The sequence below is a fragment of the Leopardus geoffroyi genome, chromosome A1 (genome assembly GCF_018350155.1).
Source record: "Leopardus geoffroyi isolate Oge1 chromosome A1, O.geoffroyi_Oge1_pat1.0, whole genome shotgun sequence".
Taxonomy (NCBI): domain Eukaryota; kingdom Metazoa; phylum Chordata; class Mammalia; order Carnivora; family Felidae; genus Leopardus; species Leopardus geoffroyi.
In genome coordinates this window covers 122561319-122577054 of record NC_059326.1, presented here as the reverse complement: position 1 = coordinate 122577054, position 15736 = coordinate 122561319, and the positions used below count along the sequence as shown (strand labels likewise).

The following is a 15736-nucleotide window of genomic DNA, read 5'->3' as shown; positions in this document are numbered from 1 at the left end:
TGGGAATGTCTTGCCCACTGCAGGCACCCAAGTGGATGAGGGGGTCCGCTCCGCCAGCAAGCGCATTGTGGCGCCCCCTGGAGGCCGTTCTAACATCACGTCCCTGAGTTAAGCGACCCCTCCCCACAGAGAGGGGCAGAAGCAAGAAGAGATTTTCTTGAAGCCAAAATGGTACACCGATATTTAAGAAGGAAAGCGAATCCAAACAGTTGTGATCTAAAGAATCAATAAGCCTCAAGCCTTATGTTTCTCCAATGCTACACTCGCTTGCCTAGCTTTACGAATATTGCTTTTGTTTTCTGTTTATGCATAGCCTTGATTTGTTGGACCCTGCCTCCCCCCATTTACATGCATGCAATCAGGCTACTAAGGTAAAAGAGTCTGCTATATAGTGTTGAGAGCGTGTGTAGTGCTGCATCTTATGACAAGGGGACAGACGAAGCTGGGATGCCAGGAAAATCAACAAAAGGGACGTGGTTATTTGGGGTGAGGGGGTGGGGGGAGGCCAGAGCGAGGTGGAAGGCTCAGAGGGCCTGGGGGAGGGGGTGCCCGGGGGAGGTGGGGGGGGGCGGGAGGGTGAGCATAAAGGGGCTTGTGTATTGTGTCGATGAAGCACGTTTATTTCCATAGAAGGTGGCCACCCTGGGGCAGCCGTTCCTTCATCACGGTCCCCAGGGTCTGCGGAGAAGGCAGGCAGGCAGGCAGTCTTCAGGTTCCAGCCTTTGTCACATCCCCTCCTAGATTTTATTCCTTTGAAACTTTTATTAAAAACACCAAAACCCAAGCATTACTTTCACCGGCTCGATCGTGCCAGTGTGTGGGGTGGGGGGAGCACTTTCCCAGCGTTGCTTTCCAATTCTCTTTGCCCGGCTGGGAAGGAAGAGAGGGGATAGGAGACCACCCTTCTCCTCCTCCGTCCTGCCGGCCTCTTTGGTGCTGTTAAAAGGCAACAGCTGGGAGTGCACATAGGCCCCGAGGCGGGTGGGGGCAGCCAATCTCACGCACCTCCCTGTAAACGTGCTGGAGGTCGCCTCTCCCCTTGGCTGGCGAAACCCAGAAGAGCCACATGCATCCGGCATCCCAAGTTAGGACAAGCCGAGGTGGGGCCCAGGAAGGGCTACTCTTGCTGGCGGTGAGTGGCTGCTTCTTTCCGTCTGGGGATCCAGGCACATCTGTGATTGAATAGGATTGTTCATTTGCAAATATATGCACTTAGGTGTTCTTGAAGTTTTGCAACGAACAGGTGATCTCACTTGAGATGGGAGCCACGGGAGCATTTGGGAAAGCGAGTCTCTTGAGCTGGGGGAGCATATCCTGGGACCGTGGGTCTGCTTTTCAGGTCTGAACCACCTGTCTCCCCTTCCTTTAGCACATCCTCCGGGGGAGCTTTTTGTTTCCGTCTAAAGTCTCCCAGGGTGAGTGGAAGTGACACGCAGTCTTGGGTGATGCGTGGAACCCCGTGTGCGTTTTTCCCCATCCTGCTGCTTCTGCAAATTCAATTTTGGAGCAAGTTCTGTGAGCCAGATGAGTATCTGTGGAACCAAGAGGCCCGTAGGCAGAATAAGTATATTCACCCTGGGATCCGACTTCTGTGCTTGGGGGATTCAGCTCGTAGAACCCGTAACCCTGTGTACCGGGTGCTTTGAAGAAACGAAGAGCAGGCCTCACACACCTGGCCATGATGTCTGACGGCAGGTTTCAATAAGCTGAAGACCAGAGAAAAGGGGACGACATAGGACTAAATATATCCAAGGAAGAGGATCCCCCCCTTAGCAAGCCAATTATTGTTCTAGTCATGAAACGGATCATTTCTCCTCCTAACAAGGAATCTTGCTATTTTAAGGCTTTTTCATGGTGCCTTTATTTTAAAGGAAACTTAGGGGGAGCATGTACCTTTTCCTTTAGAACTCAAAGATTTAGGGGCCTTTCGCAGAACTCAGAATGACGGTTTTTCGGGCAGAGGGAGATGGTCAGATCTGAAGCACGTACACTATTATACTGCAGGGGTGGGCTGGGCGGTCTGAGGTGTTGCAGTACCAGCCACAACCACCAGATGGAGGAAAAGACAAACTAGTGGGCTCCTCTTGTGTACCATCTGATACTGTTAAGTTAGCAGTTACGTTACTTAAGCTGTTCCGTTAGCTACTGTTAACTTGGAGTCCAGCCCCTCCCTCCTTGACCTCTCTATGCCATGAAAATAACTCTTGCATGGCCAAATGGGTCATCTGCCCTGGGACTGCTGAATGAAGCATTCAACCAGAACTTCACATTGTACACAAGCTTTCTGTGCTGTGGAAACAACCACCTCTGATGCCTTCATGATGGGCAACATGATCTGGGGAAGCCTCTCTTTCTCCACTTACTATAAGTAACTTCCTAAGCACAGAGATTCCTAAGAACTTCAAGAAAACTCCCTTTATTTGCATCACTTTGATTTCTTGAACCTTGTCACTTTAGTTAAAATTATGTTCACCTATGTCCTGTTCCATAAGACACATCAAAGAGCTCTCCGTATACAAAGGGTTTAGGAAGAGAACATGATGCGAGTTCCATCCCTTTCAGAGTTCACGCCATCTCATCCAAGAGTGGAGGCCATGCTGGACCTTCCTCTCCCGCCCAAGCTTTCCTTTTTCCCTCTCTTCTCTTAGCCTGGCCCCTCTCTAAAGATGGCCTGCCTTCCCCCAACCTTCTCCCATTGTTCCTCAACCCAGGTGGCCATCATCTGAGTTCTGGGAGGGCCACCATCTTGGGTAGTTGAGAAGGTATTTGTGGAATCGTTAAATCAGCCAACCCGGCAGAAGTATTCTATTTCTATGTTTTCTAAAAATGGCAGTGTTGTTGTCATCACGAAAATGGGTTTTCTTCAAAGACCAGTCACCCTCTGGCCTTTTTCTTCATGCCTACACCCAGAGAGTCATGCTTTGCTGCAAAGGCCTTAGTCCTAATCCTGGACTTCTGCTCACCCTGAGAAGCCCTTCCCAACTAGGGTGGATGAGCCCTGACTTTGGTTCTTTCCACAAGCTTCCCAGGCCTTCTCTCCCCTAGAAAACTCCAGCTTGAGTCCCAGATATACCCATGGGCTGTCCTCGGCAGCCAGCATTCATTGTAAAAGTTCCCTCCTTGGAAAATGGTGTGTGGGTGTTCAGTTCTGTGTCTGGTGAAAATGAACAGACCGTAAATCTCCCCGTGATCTGTGGTAGCTGTGAGGCAGCTCTGGGACGTGAAGAGCTGTTTGGTTTGAACCGTGAAGAAAACTGTGTTTTGAGTTTAGCTGAGATTAAAGAAAAAGTTCATCAAGTGACTGTTAATGTACACCTGGTTATTAAAATAACTATGAAATTACAGATGTTGTCCAGTTTTTCTTCTTTTGTGTGCGACGGGCCATTTCACTTGCAGTTTTAAAATTGCACGGTAAATGGAAACGGTTAATGAGGCGGGTAGATCTGATGAAAACAAGAGGTTTCCTGAGAAAATGTGGGGGGGTTTCTGTGTTTTCAGTTGCATTTGAGTTTTTGTTCTGGCTGCAGCGTTTGATGACCGTTATTGAAACTTAGGAGAGTAAAGTTTTGTCTGTGGATCATCAAAGTTGGCATTAATGTAAAAGGCATCGCCATCTGAGATAAAGTCTGGCTGAGTCCAGTACAGATCCTGAAGGGGTTTCTTTCGTTTGTTTTTTGGTCACCCCCATAAAGAATTTCTGCTTCTCCCTAAAAGCCTAGACTTGGAGAAGATTCAAACCAAGCATTTCCCAAAGCATATTGTGTCCCATACTGATTCCAGGTTGTCTAAGGAGTGTTGGAAAGGATTATTTACTAAGTGTACTCCTCTGAGAGACTTAAGATCCTGTCATCAAATTCAAGGCTATGAGAAATCTTGTCAGTCTTTGAAAATTTGTCCAATTCAAGATTCTCAAACTTTATTTGACTGCTGAACCCTTCTATATCCTCTTTTAACATCCCAACCAACTTCTTATGCTAAACTCTCTTGGGGAAACACTCCTGTATCAAATTCCACATCGTATGGGATGCTTTTCATTGGAAATGGCAGACTATCGTGTACACAGATTTTTCTTGAAAAGGGTATTTTTTAGAGAGTCCTTTTTTTAAGGTTTTATTTATTTTTGAGAGCGAGTGCACGAGCAGGGGAGGGGCAGAGAGAGAGGCGGAGACAGGATCTAGAGCGGGCTCCGTGCTTACAGCAATGAGCCTGATGTGGGGCTGGAACTCACCGTGAGATATGACCTGAGCCGAAGTTGGACACTCAACTGACTGAGCCACCTTGGTGCCCCTTGAAAAGGGTATTTTCAAGTCTGGTGTAATGAGAACTTAAGGGATAGACTTGGGTGGATCCAAGCATAGCTGGGCCTAGAACATGGTTTCTTTCATCTCTTAGCCCAGCTTGCCTTTAGTCCTTCATAGGAAAGCTTCTGCGTGTGGGAACAGAACTGGCCATCAGCACCCCCAGGTTTTCATTTTGCCTGCCTAGTGACTTCAGGAGAAGGAGAGAGGCTCCTTAACTAATCCCAGCCAAAGAGACTGATTATGGTTGGCCTGGCTTGGGACATGTGTTCCCCATGGGACTAGGCACTATGGCCAGGACACTGGGACTGATGGATCCCGCCTGGTCATGTGCCCCGCCCAGAGCTACCCGAACTGTGTGAGCTCTGAATCACACACACACACACACACACACACACACACACACACACACAAAACAGTTTGTGATACTGGGAGGAGAAGGTTCAGATACCGGTTGGACAAGAACAGCAGATGACCATGGTACGTTTCCCAAGCCTGCTGGGCCTACGTGATTTGCTCAGCTAGGTGCCTATGTGTGGGTGGGGCAGATGGAGGAGGGGTAAGAGAATGATAATTTCTTACTAATTGGTTCTATGTGTCGCGAACCCCTCTTGATTCGGTAGAACAATGCTGTCAGTATAGGAACACAGAGTGACGGTACCTTTTAACACCAAAGCTTAGAAAACATCAAACACTACTCTCAGAACATGGTTGTTTCAGTTTGAGGTTCACGGTTTGACCCATAGTCAAAGTCTCAGTTTGAAGCTTACACTCAGGATTGGTGAAATACCTCTCCCAGCCCATGACCAAGCAGCAGCTGAGCTCTGCTTAGGGTTAGAGTGGACTCATAGGGCATGGTCAATGCTTAATTGAAGTGAACTCAGGTTGCAGGGTTGGCAGGGTTTTGTTTTTTTTTTTCTTTTTAAATGTTAGTGAAATAGACACCATGACTTTTGTACCTCTGTGGGCTAGAGCTGTTCGGGGCTGACCAGGTGCAGAATGAGAACACTGCACAGGAGGAAAAAGGTCCCTCTGGTTTCAAAGAACTCCCTGGAATCCACTTTGCTACCATCAGACCATCACAAAAGGGACACCAACCAGGAGCAGGAAGTGGGGGACGGGAGGCCCAAAGCAGTCTACAGAAATGAAATCACATACTTATGGCTGGCACTCTTCGGGATCAAGAGTTCTAGATCAACCTGTGCGTGGTTGCTGAGAACAAAACAGGACACTTGACATGGTTGGACCACAGGGCACTCAGCATGCAGGAGTTCAGAGCCCACTGACAAGAGCATAGGATTTGCTCAAGGAAGAGGACAAACCCGAGGAACTCGCTGGCCCGCTAGCTGTTAAGCTTCTGGGGGCCTAGGAGGAAGTAGCTTTCGGCCACAAGAATGCAAAGCTGTCTGTGACCCGCCCCCCGCCCTGTCCCAGGTGTAGAATATCCACCTGCTGTTTCGGTATGTGGAATGGGGCGATGCGAAGATGGAAAGGGTAGTAAGGCAGAGTGCTGACAGAAAAGGTCCTTGGGCGGTGGACAAGGTGAGAGAAAGGCAAAATCTGGAATTCTGGGCTGTGCTCCCTAAGGGGGGAATGCTAAGGGGGTCAGGGTTTTAGTTGTTATATATATGAATAAGTCACACTGTGCCGCATTCCACTGTTCTAGAACATCTCTAATACCAGCTCGTCCCTGGTAAAGGATGGTGGGAAACAGAAGTAAGAACAGGTGACTTTGGGCCCCCACAACCCTACCTCTAGGAAAAACAATTACACACACAGCTGACAAAGAAGGATCCATGGCTCACTGTACACAGAAGACATTTTAATACACAGAGAGGCACGTTCACATTATATATACACCACATTCAACAGAAGCAGGTGTTTCCCACCCAAGGGCTGCTTGTTTACAACAGCACAGGTAACTGGAGTTTGGATTTTGAACATCAATGTTTAACGTCAATCAGACACATGGAGCTCCTAAGAAACAGCTATCACAGGTGGACGGTAGGAAACAGGATGCTGTGTGGACAAAGCAGGCACAACGGGATACTGAAACAGACACTATGTTTTGCATGCCTTTTCATTCACCTGTTGAATTAAAGCCTCAGCATTACGGCATCATCAAAAGCAGAAACACTGGTTCCTGCTACCTGTACTAGCATTATTTGTCCATCCAATCTAGAAAAGCTATGATGCTATAAAGCCTAGTCGTTCCTGGTTAGTACTTTCTTCCAATCGGAGAAAGCTTAACTACTAATTAATTAAATTGCTGTAATTAAGTTCGTAGTGCTTTGTACTCCATGATATTCATCCCTGCCCTAGCAATGACCCCAGCCCAAACCAGTGCTGCCATTGACAGATGTTGGCCATTAGCAGAGCATTTAATTCCCATGGAGACAGGGTTGTGGGCTGGGTTCCCCTGCTGCAGTGTAAGAGTGCTAGCTAGGAAGCTTCTGGTCTTCAATACCGGCTCAGACTGGAGCTCCACACAGGTCAGGGCGAAAGCAGTTAGGAGAAAAAGACTGGGAATACTAGTCAAGGGGATGTAAGACTCAGCTTGTTTTCCAAAATTCTAAGCCTTGGTTGTCACGACTCTAGACGAGACATGGTCCACCTTGTTAGGACAGTCCCTTTTGGCCCAAGTTACGGGATCAAGCCAAAGAACCTGATACCAACAAGAAGCAATCACGGTTCAGATTTAGGCATCCTTTTGTTTGGGGGAAACTTTTTGTCTTCCTGTTTAAAATGTGTGGTGGTGGGAGGTGCTTTTATCAGTGTATACAGAAGACATTTTAATGCCTTACAGATGCAATGCTTTTTCATTTCTAACTGGAAACACATTGAGGGTCTGTAACCCGATCGGGCCTGAAAACGCATCTAACTGCTCTGAGGCTGTGCTCTGTAGTTGAGGTGTCCACGGCTGCTGAATGCTCACAGAGGTGCTTTGGGCACGGCAGCAGCACACCGGAAATAAAAACTAGGGGTTCCAAGTACAGAGGGGGCATTGGGCTCCTATCCGGTTATAACTGGTACAGATGTGAAGCGGCATAAATGGTTGGGTCCCTTCCCAGGGGAGAGCCTCCTGATCCCAGTGCCCTGTGGTGTCTCCCGCAGCCTTTCCTCTGGGATGATACATGCACAGGCCCCAACTGGAGGACGAACCAGGTGACCGGAGAGGTACGTCCACAGCACATCAGGGCTTGGGTCAAAACGCGTGAAAGACGGAAGCTGATAAACATGCATGTGGCCCCTGATATTCCTGGAGTGCCAGCCTGGAGCAGAACCTGGTCACCTAGTTGGTTTTTTTCATATAAAATTAGAAATGGAGTCAGGGCCAGTGCGTAGTTCATAGTGCTTGGAGAAAAAGCAAAACCGCGCAAATAATATGTGGGAAATGTAGGAAAAAAAAGAAAAGAAACAGAACAAAAGAGCTGGTTTTAATTCTTAACAAAAATATGGTTGCTCTTAAAGTCGAGAGGCTCTGCCAGAAATTCCATGCGCATTAGCTCCGTGAGGAGAAAATCCTGAATGCCAAATGAGAATCCAGCACTGGCTTCCTACCCATGTTTAATTGCCCGAGTGCTGCTTCCCTCCTGGCTATCTGGTGTGGCAGGTGCCAGATCTGTTACTTCTGCCTACTCTCTCTGTCTGGTCTTCCCTGTTGCCTCCTCCTGGCGTTTTGGCGAGGCCCTTACTCTAAGTAAGGACAAGGTCTAGATGATCTGAGTGGCCAAGGCATCAAACAGCCCCCCACTAAGCCTGTTCACTTGTTGACTTTACCCAGTGGCATCTGTCAGGTGCCAGAACGAGGTCCTCTGCAGCGACCTTCTGTGTATCGAGAGAGAGCAGTTGGGTCCTATGCATATCTCACGCAGGCGAATTAAACTCCGTGTTAGGCAAATAAATAGAAAATACATAAAGAAAAAGAGTGAGACATCAATAATTTTGTAAGCCGGCAGTTCCGCCCACCGTTCTTGGAGTGAGCTGTGCTTCAGTCCGTTTCTGTGATGTTAGACCTCTCGGATGTGTGAGCATCCCACAGTTCTATTATTCCGTCTATAAAGGCATATATGATTGGTTCAACATTTTGGTTCATCTGATATTATTAGCCAAAAATGAGACCAAAAATAAAAGACACAATCATAACAAACCCCAAGATGGCAATTTGTTTCATTGCTGGAGACTCCCTGCACTGGGCTCTGCTAGGAAAAGATACCTACCATGCTGTGGGTAATTTAAGGGATTTTTCAAGTGTAAGTTTTACTATCTTCCAAACTCACCTTCCATTCTAACTTAGACTATCACCCTAAGGGACAGCTTCACTGTACTTCATGGTGGACAGTGCTGTCAGCATGACAATATTATTTTCTGGTCCTCTCCAGACACAGGTCTCTGATAATCTTAAGAGGACAATTAGCTCCCAAGGAACCTATTAGAAGAAGGTGAGCAGTATGCTAATAACTACCTCACAACAGGCTTGCCGGGAAAGGGGAAAAAGCCCTGATTTGAAGCATTTTCCCATTTCCATGATGTAAATAGTCTCAGTATTTACTAATCATCACCAATTTCAACTGCCCACCCTCAGATCACTGTACAGGGCAATGGGAAAGACATGCCCAGTAAGCTCTTGCTAGCTGATGTGAGCTGATAATGGTGTGCGGACTCCAGAGCACAACCAGAAACCCCTCATAAATCTGTTAGTTCTAATCAGTTCCCATCCATTTCTTCCCCATTGATTTCCTTATTCCTATTCAATCAGACGTGGGGATTCTGACCTCTTTATGAAATTGTCTAGCTCCGAAGAGCCTCACTCACTCAGTCTCCCACCAATGTCCATCTGCCCATTTGTCACAGTGTAGTTAGAATGTGGAAAAATAAATCTACGTCCAAATATTCTTTTTAAAATAAAAATAAAGGCTGTAGAATAACAGAATGGTAGCAGTAAAAAGGCAGGACAGAGCTCATCTAGAATAACCCTCTCGTTGAGATGAATAAACCCAAGCTGCGGTTAAGTGACTTGCTCAATGCCACACGGTTGATTAGAGGTGAAACTAGATCCCAGGAGACCCAGGACTCCCTGTATCCTGTTGCCTCCTCCCCAAGGCATTCATTCACATTTTCTGAGGTGTGTGAGGTGTGGAGAGGTGAGAACTACTGTCAGCAATTCCTGGCGTGGGGATCAGAAGTTCCCGCCCGAGGTGGCAGGACACGTCCAGAGCAGAAGATGTTGAGGATTTCACACGCTGTTATTCTTGGCCATTCTCTTCTTGTGGGTGTTTGGTTTGTTCCAAGGTTAGATTAGCTGGTCTTTTGTTAAAGTCCCTTTTTACTCTTAAAAGAAAAAAGCAAACAGTGCTTACTGTTGAAATGAAAAAGAAAAGATGTAAGCTTTGAAATGATAGAATTAAGACCAACAAGTTAGAAAGAGGTGTGAACCAAGGACCTTCCCCTAAATGGAAACCTGATGCTAAGCTAAATTATGCATTGCAATTTTTTAAATCTTATACAGGGGGTAAAAAAGTGTCTGAAGTTTCCAAATTTTCTATTATGGATATGTGTATAATTAGAAAAAATTAGAAATGTTAAAAAAATATGTTAAGGCTTTGCAAGTAAAGTCTGGCTGAAACATGCCATCATTTGCTGGGCTGGTGTTTAACCAGGGGTTACTTACTTTTCTCTGTTGAAAATTATGAACTCCTTCTGGACAGACTCAAGATGCTCTTGAAGAAGGCACATCTTCCAGGTGAACAGATGGGGGTGTGGTAGGGGAAGAGAGATGCAGTTAGCAGACCAACGAGGACCCTCAAACAACCAATAACCTACTGTCTCTTCACCGAATGACTCAAATCTAAGACGCACCAGTGTATCTTCAAAATGAACGCGATCTGAAAGTGTGTGGCAGGAGTGAGACTCCAACCAGAGTAATAAGGGAGCAAATAAGGAAGAAACAGCAAAAGGATAAAACATGTCAACTCCATTCCCCACAATGAGCCAGCAAGGAAGCCATGGGTTATGGTTTATGAGCTTGATGTCTTTCAGCCACTTATCCCATGAAGAAATCATGGCTTCGAAGTGGGTAGGGAAAAGGGTTTACTGAGCTGGTTGCCTAGTCGCCAGTCATCTCCTGGCTCTCTTATGAAAGGTCTGGAGGTTCTACTTGGATTTAATGAATAGCCTGGAAACATCTCTCCACATTGAGTTCTGGTGGAATCATTCCCTCAACAACTGTACTAGAGTTGATTATATCTCAGGTGCACTGAGCAGAATCTTCTTTGTGAGTCCCAGACAAGCAAAACATTTGCTTTGACTCAGTACTGTCCAGCTTTCAACATCTCTTGATGAGTTTTCCATCATAATGAGAAAATTTAACCTCAAACAGTGATAATCATCAGATCCAGAGCACTGTCAGACCCAGATCAAATGTTTCAAAAGTCTGCAGTGAAATACTTCCAAATTACTTCTGATGGAAAAATATTCCCTGAGGGAAAATACTTATTTATTCATTCATTTTTTTAAATCTAGGAATTAGGAAATTCAAGTCTTCATGTACTGGAGAATTTTGTTTCCTGAGTGAATGTTTAGGTGATAGAAGAGGAAAACAAAAAGGAGAGGAAATTTCGGAGAAGTGGGGAGGGGAGGAAGACAAAGGGAAAGAAGATTCTGCTAAACTTACTCTTGTTCTCAAAATGGGGGATTTGTAACCCTGAGGGTTTCTACTGTCAGTCATGGGGGACATGAAACTGTGGGACAAACATAATCTGATACAGCTTCTTGGAAGCAGCTTTACCCCAAGATTTTTATTTAAAAATTTGTATATGTTTATATAAACACATATCTATTATACAGCTTATTCATAGTATTCTTAGAAGCATCTTTATTACAGTTGTTCGCTTTTCCCTAGTTTTATTGAGACATAATTGGTATATAGCCCTGTATCATTTTAAGGTGGACAGCATAATGTCTTGATTTTCATATATTGTGAAATGATTACCACAATAAGTTCAGAAAAATCTATCATCACATAGATTAAAAAAAGAAAAAAGAAGAAAATGGTTTTTCCTTGTGATAAGAACTCTTAGGATTTACTGTCTTAACATTTTTCTATAGATCATACAGCAACTTTAGCTACAGTCATCATGTTGTATATTATAACCCTGGTGCTTATTTTTCTTATAACTGTAAGTTTACACCTTTTGACCCCCTTCATCCAATTACCCAAACCCCAGCCCCCTGCTTCTGGTCACTCCAAAGGTGTGTTTTCTATGAGGTTGTTGGTTGGATTGATACCACATACAATCATAGTATTTGTCATTCTGTTTGATTTATTTCACTTAGCATAACACCCTCAAGGTCCATCCATGTTGTTGCAAATGGCAAGATTTCCTTCTTCTTAAAGGCTGAATAATATTTTGGTGTGTGTGTGTGTGTGTGTGTGTGCGCGTGCGCGCGCGCGCGTGTGTGTGTGTGTGTATGTATGCATACTACAACATCATCCATTGCTGTTTCTTTATCTTTGCTATTGTAAACAATGCTGCAGTGAACACAGGGGTGTAGATGTCTCTTCAACACAGTATTTTTGTTTCCTTTCAATGTATCTCAGAAGTGGAATTTCTGGATCATATGGTAGTTCTATTTTTAATTTTTTGAAGAAGCTTCATACTGTTTTCCATAGTGGCCGCAATAATTTACATACCCACTAACAATGTATAAGAGTTCCTTTTTCTCCATATCCTTGCCACAACTTGGTATTTCTTGTCTTTTTGGTGTGTGTGGTGACAATTTTTTGTGGTTTTGATTTGCATTTCACTGATTATTTGTAATGTCAAGCACCTTTTTTTGTGTACGTCTTGGTCTTCATATATCTCCTTTGGAAAAATGTCTAGTTAGGTCCTTTGCCCATTTTTGAATTGGATTATTTGGGGGGTTTATTGCTGTTTTTGCTTTCGAGTTGTAGGAGTTTTACATATTTTGGATACTAACACCTTATCAGATAAATGATTTGCAGATATTTTTTCCCATTTCATAACTTGTCTTTTTATTTTACTGGTAGTACTTCTTTTGTTGTGCAGAGGCTTTTTAGTCTGATGCAATCCTACTTGTTGATTTTCTATTTTGTTGTGAGTGCTTAAGGTGTTATATCCAAAAACTCATTGTCAAGGCCCATGTCAAGCAGCTTTCGTCCTACTTTTTCTTCCAGGAGTTTTATAGTTTTTGGTCTTAAAGTCTTTAATCCATTTTGAGTTAATCTCGGGGAGTTAATTTTTATAAGATCTAGGGGTCTAGTTTCATATTTTTTACATGTGTATGTCCAGTTTTCCCAGCACCATTTATTGAAGAGACTGTCTTTTGTCCACTGAATATTTTTGGCTCCCTTGTCAAGCATTAGTTGTATGTATTTGTATGGGTATATTTCTGGGCCCTTGATTCTTTTCCATTGGTCTATGTGTATGTACCATACTGTTTTGATTACTACAGCTTTGTAGTATAGCTTGAAACAAGGAAATATGATGCTTCCTGCTTTGTTCTTCTTTCTCAAGATTGCTTTGCCTATTTGGGATATTTGGTGGTGCCATATAGATACGATTTTTTTTTCTACTTCTGTACAAATCCCATTGGAATTTTGATAGCAATTGCATTGAACCTTTAGATGGCTTTGGGTAGTATGGACATTTAATAATGCTGATTCTTCCATTCCATGAACACAGGATTCCTTTCCATTTATTTGTGTTGTCTTTAATTTCTTTCATCAGTGTCTTATGGTTTTCAGTGTAAACATCTTTCACCTCCTTGGTTAAATTCATTCTTAAGTATTTTATTGCTTGTTGATGCTGAAGTAAATGGGATTGATTTTTTTTTCAGATAATTCACCGTTGGGGTATAGAAATGCTACTGTATGTTAATTTTGTATCCTGTGATTTTACTGAATTTATTGATTAGATCTAACAGTTTCTTGGTGAAGTCTTTACAATTTTCTGTATATAAAATCACGTCATCTGCAAATAGGCAATTTTACTTCTTCCTTTCCAATTTTGATGGCTTTTACACCTTTTTGTTGCTTGATTGCTCTGGCTAGCACTTCTGTGCTATGTTGAATAGGAGTGATGAGAGTGGGCACCCATGACTTGTTCCTGATCTTAGAAGAAAAGCTTTCAATATCTCACCACTGAGTCTGATGTTAGCTGTGGCCTAGTCATTTATGGCTGTATTAAGTTGAGATATGTTCCCTTGATACCTAATTTGCATTGAGTTTTTATCACGGACAGATGTAGAATTTTGTCAAATCCTTTTTCTGTGTCTCTTGAGATGATGTGATTTTTCCTCTTTCAATTCAGTGTGATATCTCACATTTATTGATTTGCGTATGTTGAACCATCTATGCATCCTAAGGATATATTCCACTTGACCATGGTGAATGATCCTTTTAATGTACTTCTGAATTTAGTTTGCTTGTATTTTATTGAGGAATTTCGTGTTTGTATTCATCAGGGATATTGTCCTGGAGTTTCCTTTTCTTTTAGTGTCATTTTCTGGCTTTGGTATCAGGGTAATGCTAGTGTTATAAAATTGGATTAGGGGTGTCCCCTCCTCTTTGGTTTTTTGGAAGAATTTGAGAAGAATTGGTGTTTATTCTTCTTCAAATGTTTAGTAAAATTAACGCCTGAAAGTATCTGTCCTGGGCTTTTCTTTGGTGGAAGAGCTTTGATTACTGATTCATTTTCCTTACCAATAATTGGTCTGTTCAGATCTTTAATTTCTTTCTGATTCAGAATTTGCAGGTTGTATGTTACTAAGAGTTTTCCTTAGTATAAAAAAACCAAAACAAACATTTCTTTAGGTTGTCCAGTTTGTTTGTGTATAGTTGTTCATAGTGGCTTTCTATGCTCCTTAGCATTTCTGTGCTATCAGTTGTAATGTCTCCTCTTTCATTTATATTTTATTGATTTGGGTCCTTTCTCTTTTTTCCTTGGCCAGTTTAGCTTGTTTTTTTTAGGTTGGATTTTTTTTTCTTTGAGTATAGTTGACCAAATTTTTTTTTTTTAGTATCAAAGTATTACATAAAATATAAATACATAGGCATACATAAATTATTATATAATATTTACACATATATGTTATATATGTATAAAACATATACAATATTTTATATATGTTTATATATACATATATATTAACAAAATATTTATATAAACATGTGTAAAATATATGTAAATATTATGTAATATGTTTCTCTCTCTATATTTCTATATAATATATAAACACATATATAAAGATATATGCATATATGAACATATAAAATGATAAAAAAATATAACATTAAAAAACTTTGAAATATTAACATTTAAAAATATTTTAATATTAAAAATCAAGACTGTAATCAACTAAAATGCAGAAATGCATGTGAATTTTTTTTCTCTATCACATAAGTCTATTTAACTTAAAGATATAATAAGACAGATACTCAGAGGGGAGTTTGTGATACGGCAGTGCAGACCCCAACAGTCCCACCCCTGGCCCTTGAAGCGTTCACATTTAACGTGTTCTCTTTCCTCTGCTTTAGGTGAAAAAGTTTAAGATGTGCAGTGACATGGACAATTCAACAACAGTAGCCAAAAGGGGAATTTGAGGGGAAGGAGAGGGAGGTGAACAGACTGGGGGGATGAATGTTTGTCTTAAGTGGCTGAGAAGGAAAGGTTGGTTAAAGCTCTTAGAACTTACTTCTCAGGGATGAGCAGAACAAACTGCGAGCAGACCAGGATGCAAGGAGGGGGCACCGAAAAAAATCTGAGGGGTTTGGAGCACGTGGAAATCAGATGGTAAAAGAGGACTTAAGTCATTTGCCTCAATAGCAGACCACCTACACAGTATGTCTACCTTTTTGGTTCTATACTTTATAGAACTATACTTCTATACTTTAAAGCTGTTGATGAGCAGAGAGGGATAAAATAGGGAACATTCTGGAAGCAAAGAAGCAGAGGCATCTGACATGAAGAAAAGTATGAACATGGGAAAGAAAGAAGTTAGGAGTCAGGACGTAGAATGGAAAAGTAAAACATAATAACAAATCATTACATGCACTAATTGACTCAGAAGAAGTCTATGAAATGGGTGTAACAACATCAACTCCATTTTATAAATGAGAAAACAGGAGGAAAGGGAAAAATTTAATGCTTTTACTTTATTTAATCATATCCTGGATTCTATACCAGTGGATCTCAACCTTAGAACTTTTTAACTCAACCTGAAGAACTTCTTAAAATACTGATGCCCAAGCCACACTCCCAGATTCAAATGTAACCGAGCTTGGGTGGGATCCAGACACCAGTATCCTAAAAGAAGTTTTCACAAATGGGTTATATGTGATGATAAGGTTGAGAAACACTGATATAGCGGGGGCCTAGAAGTCCAAGGGGTCATATGATAAGCTTTTGGCATTATAT

The 15736-nt window shown here is 42.6% G+C and overlaps 2 protein-coding genes across 5 annotated transcripts in view; one reads left to right on the top strand and one right to left on the bottom strand.

Annotated features, from left to right (window-relative positions):
• DPYSL3 (dihydropyrimidinase like 3) overlaps positions 1–3344 on the top strand; it is a 113953-nt gene extending 110609 nt beyond the window's left edge. For both annotated transcript variants that reach the window (XM_045493022.1, XM_045493030.1), the window contains exon 14: positions 24–3344. In XM_045493022.1, coding sequence (XP_045348978.1) covers positions 24–112 — 89 coding nt within the window. In that variant the 3' untranslated portion in view covers positions 113–3344. The remainder of the gene's footprint in view (positions 1–23) is intronic.
• A 2755-nt stretch (positions 3345–6099) lies between these two features.
• STK32A (serine/threonine kinase 32A) overlaps positions 6100–15736 on the bottom strand; it is a 133483-nt gene continuing 123846 nt past the window's right edge. Inside the window, exons 12-13 of one of the 3 annotated variants that reach the window (XM_045492998.1) lie at positions 9970–10034; positions 6100–8354 (exon numbers count right to left, since the gene is read on the bottom strand). In XM_045492998.1, coding sequence (XP_045348954.1) covers positions 8309–8354; positions 9970–10034 — 111 coding nt within the window. In that variant the 3' untranslated portion in view covers positions 6100–8308. Of the gene's footprint in view, positions 9630–9969; positions 10035–15736 lie in introns of all 3 variants that reach the window. The other 2 variants (XM_045492989.1, XM_045493008.1) reach the window with 2 other exon arrangements.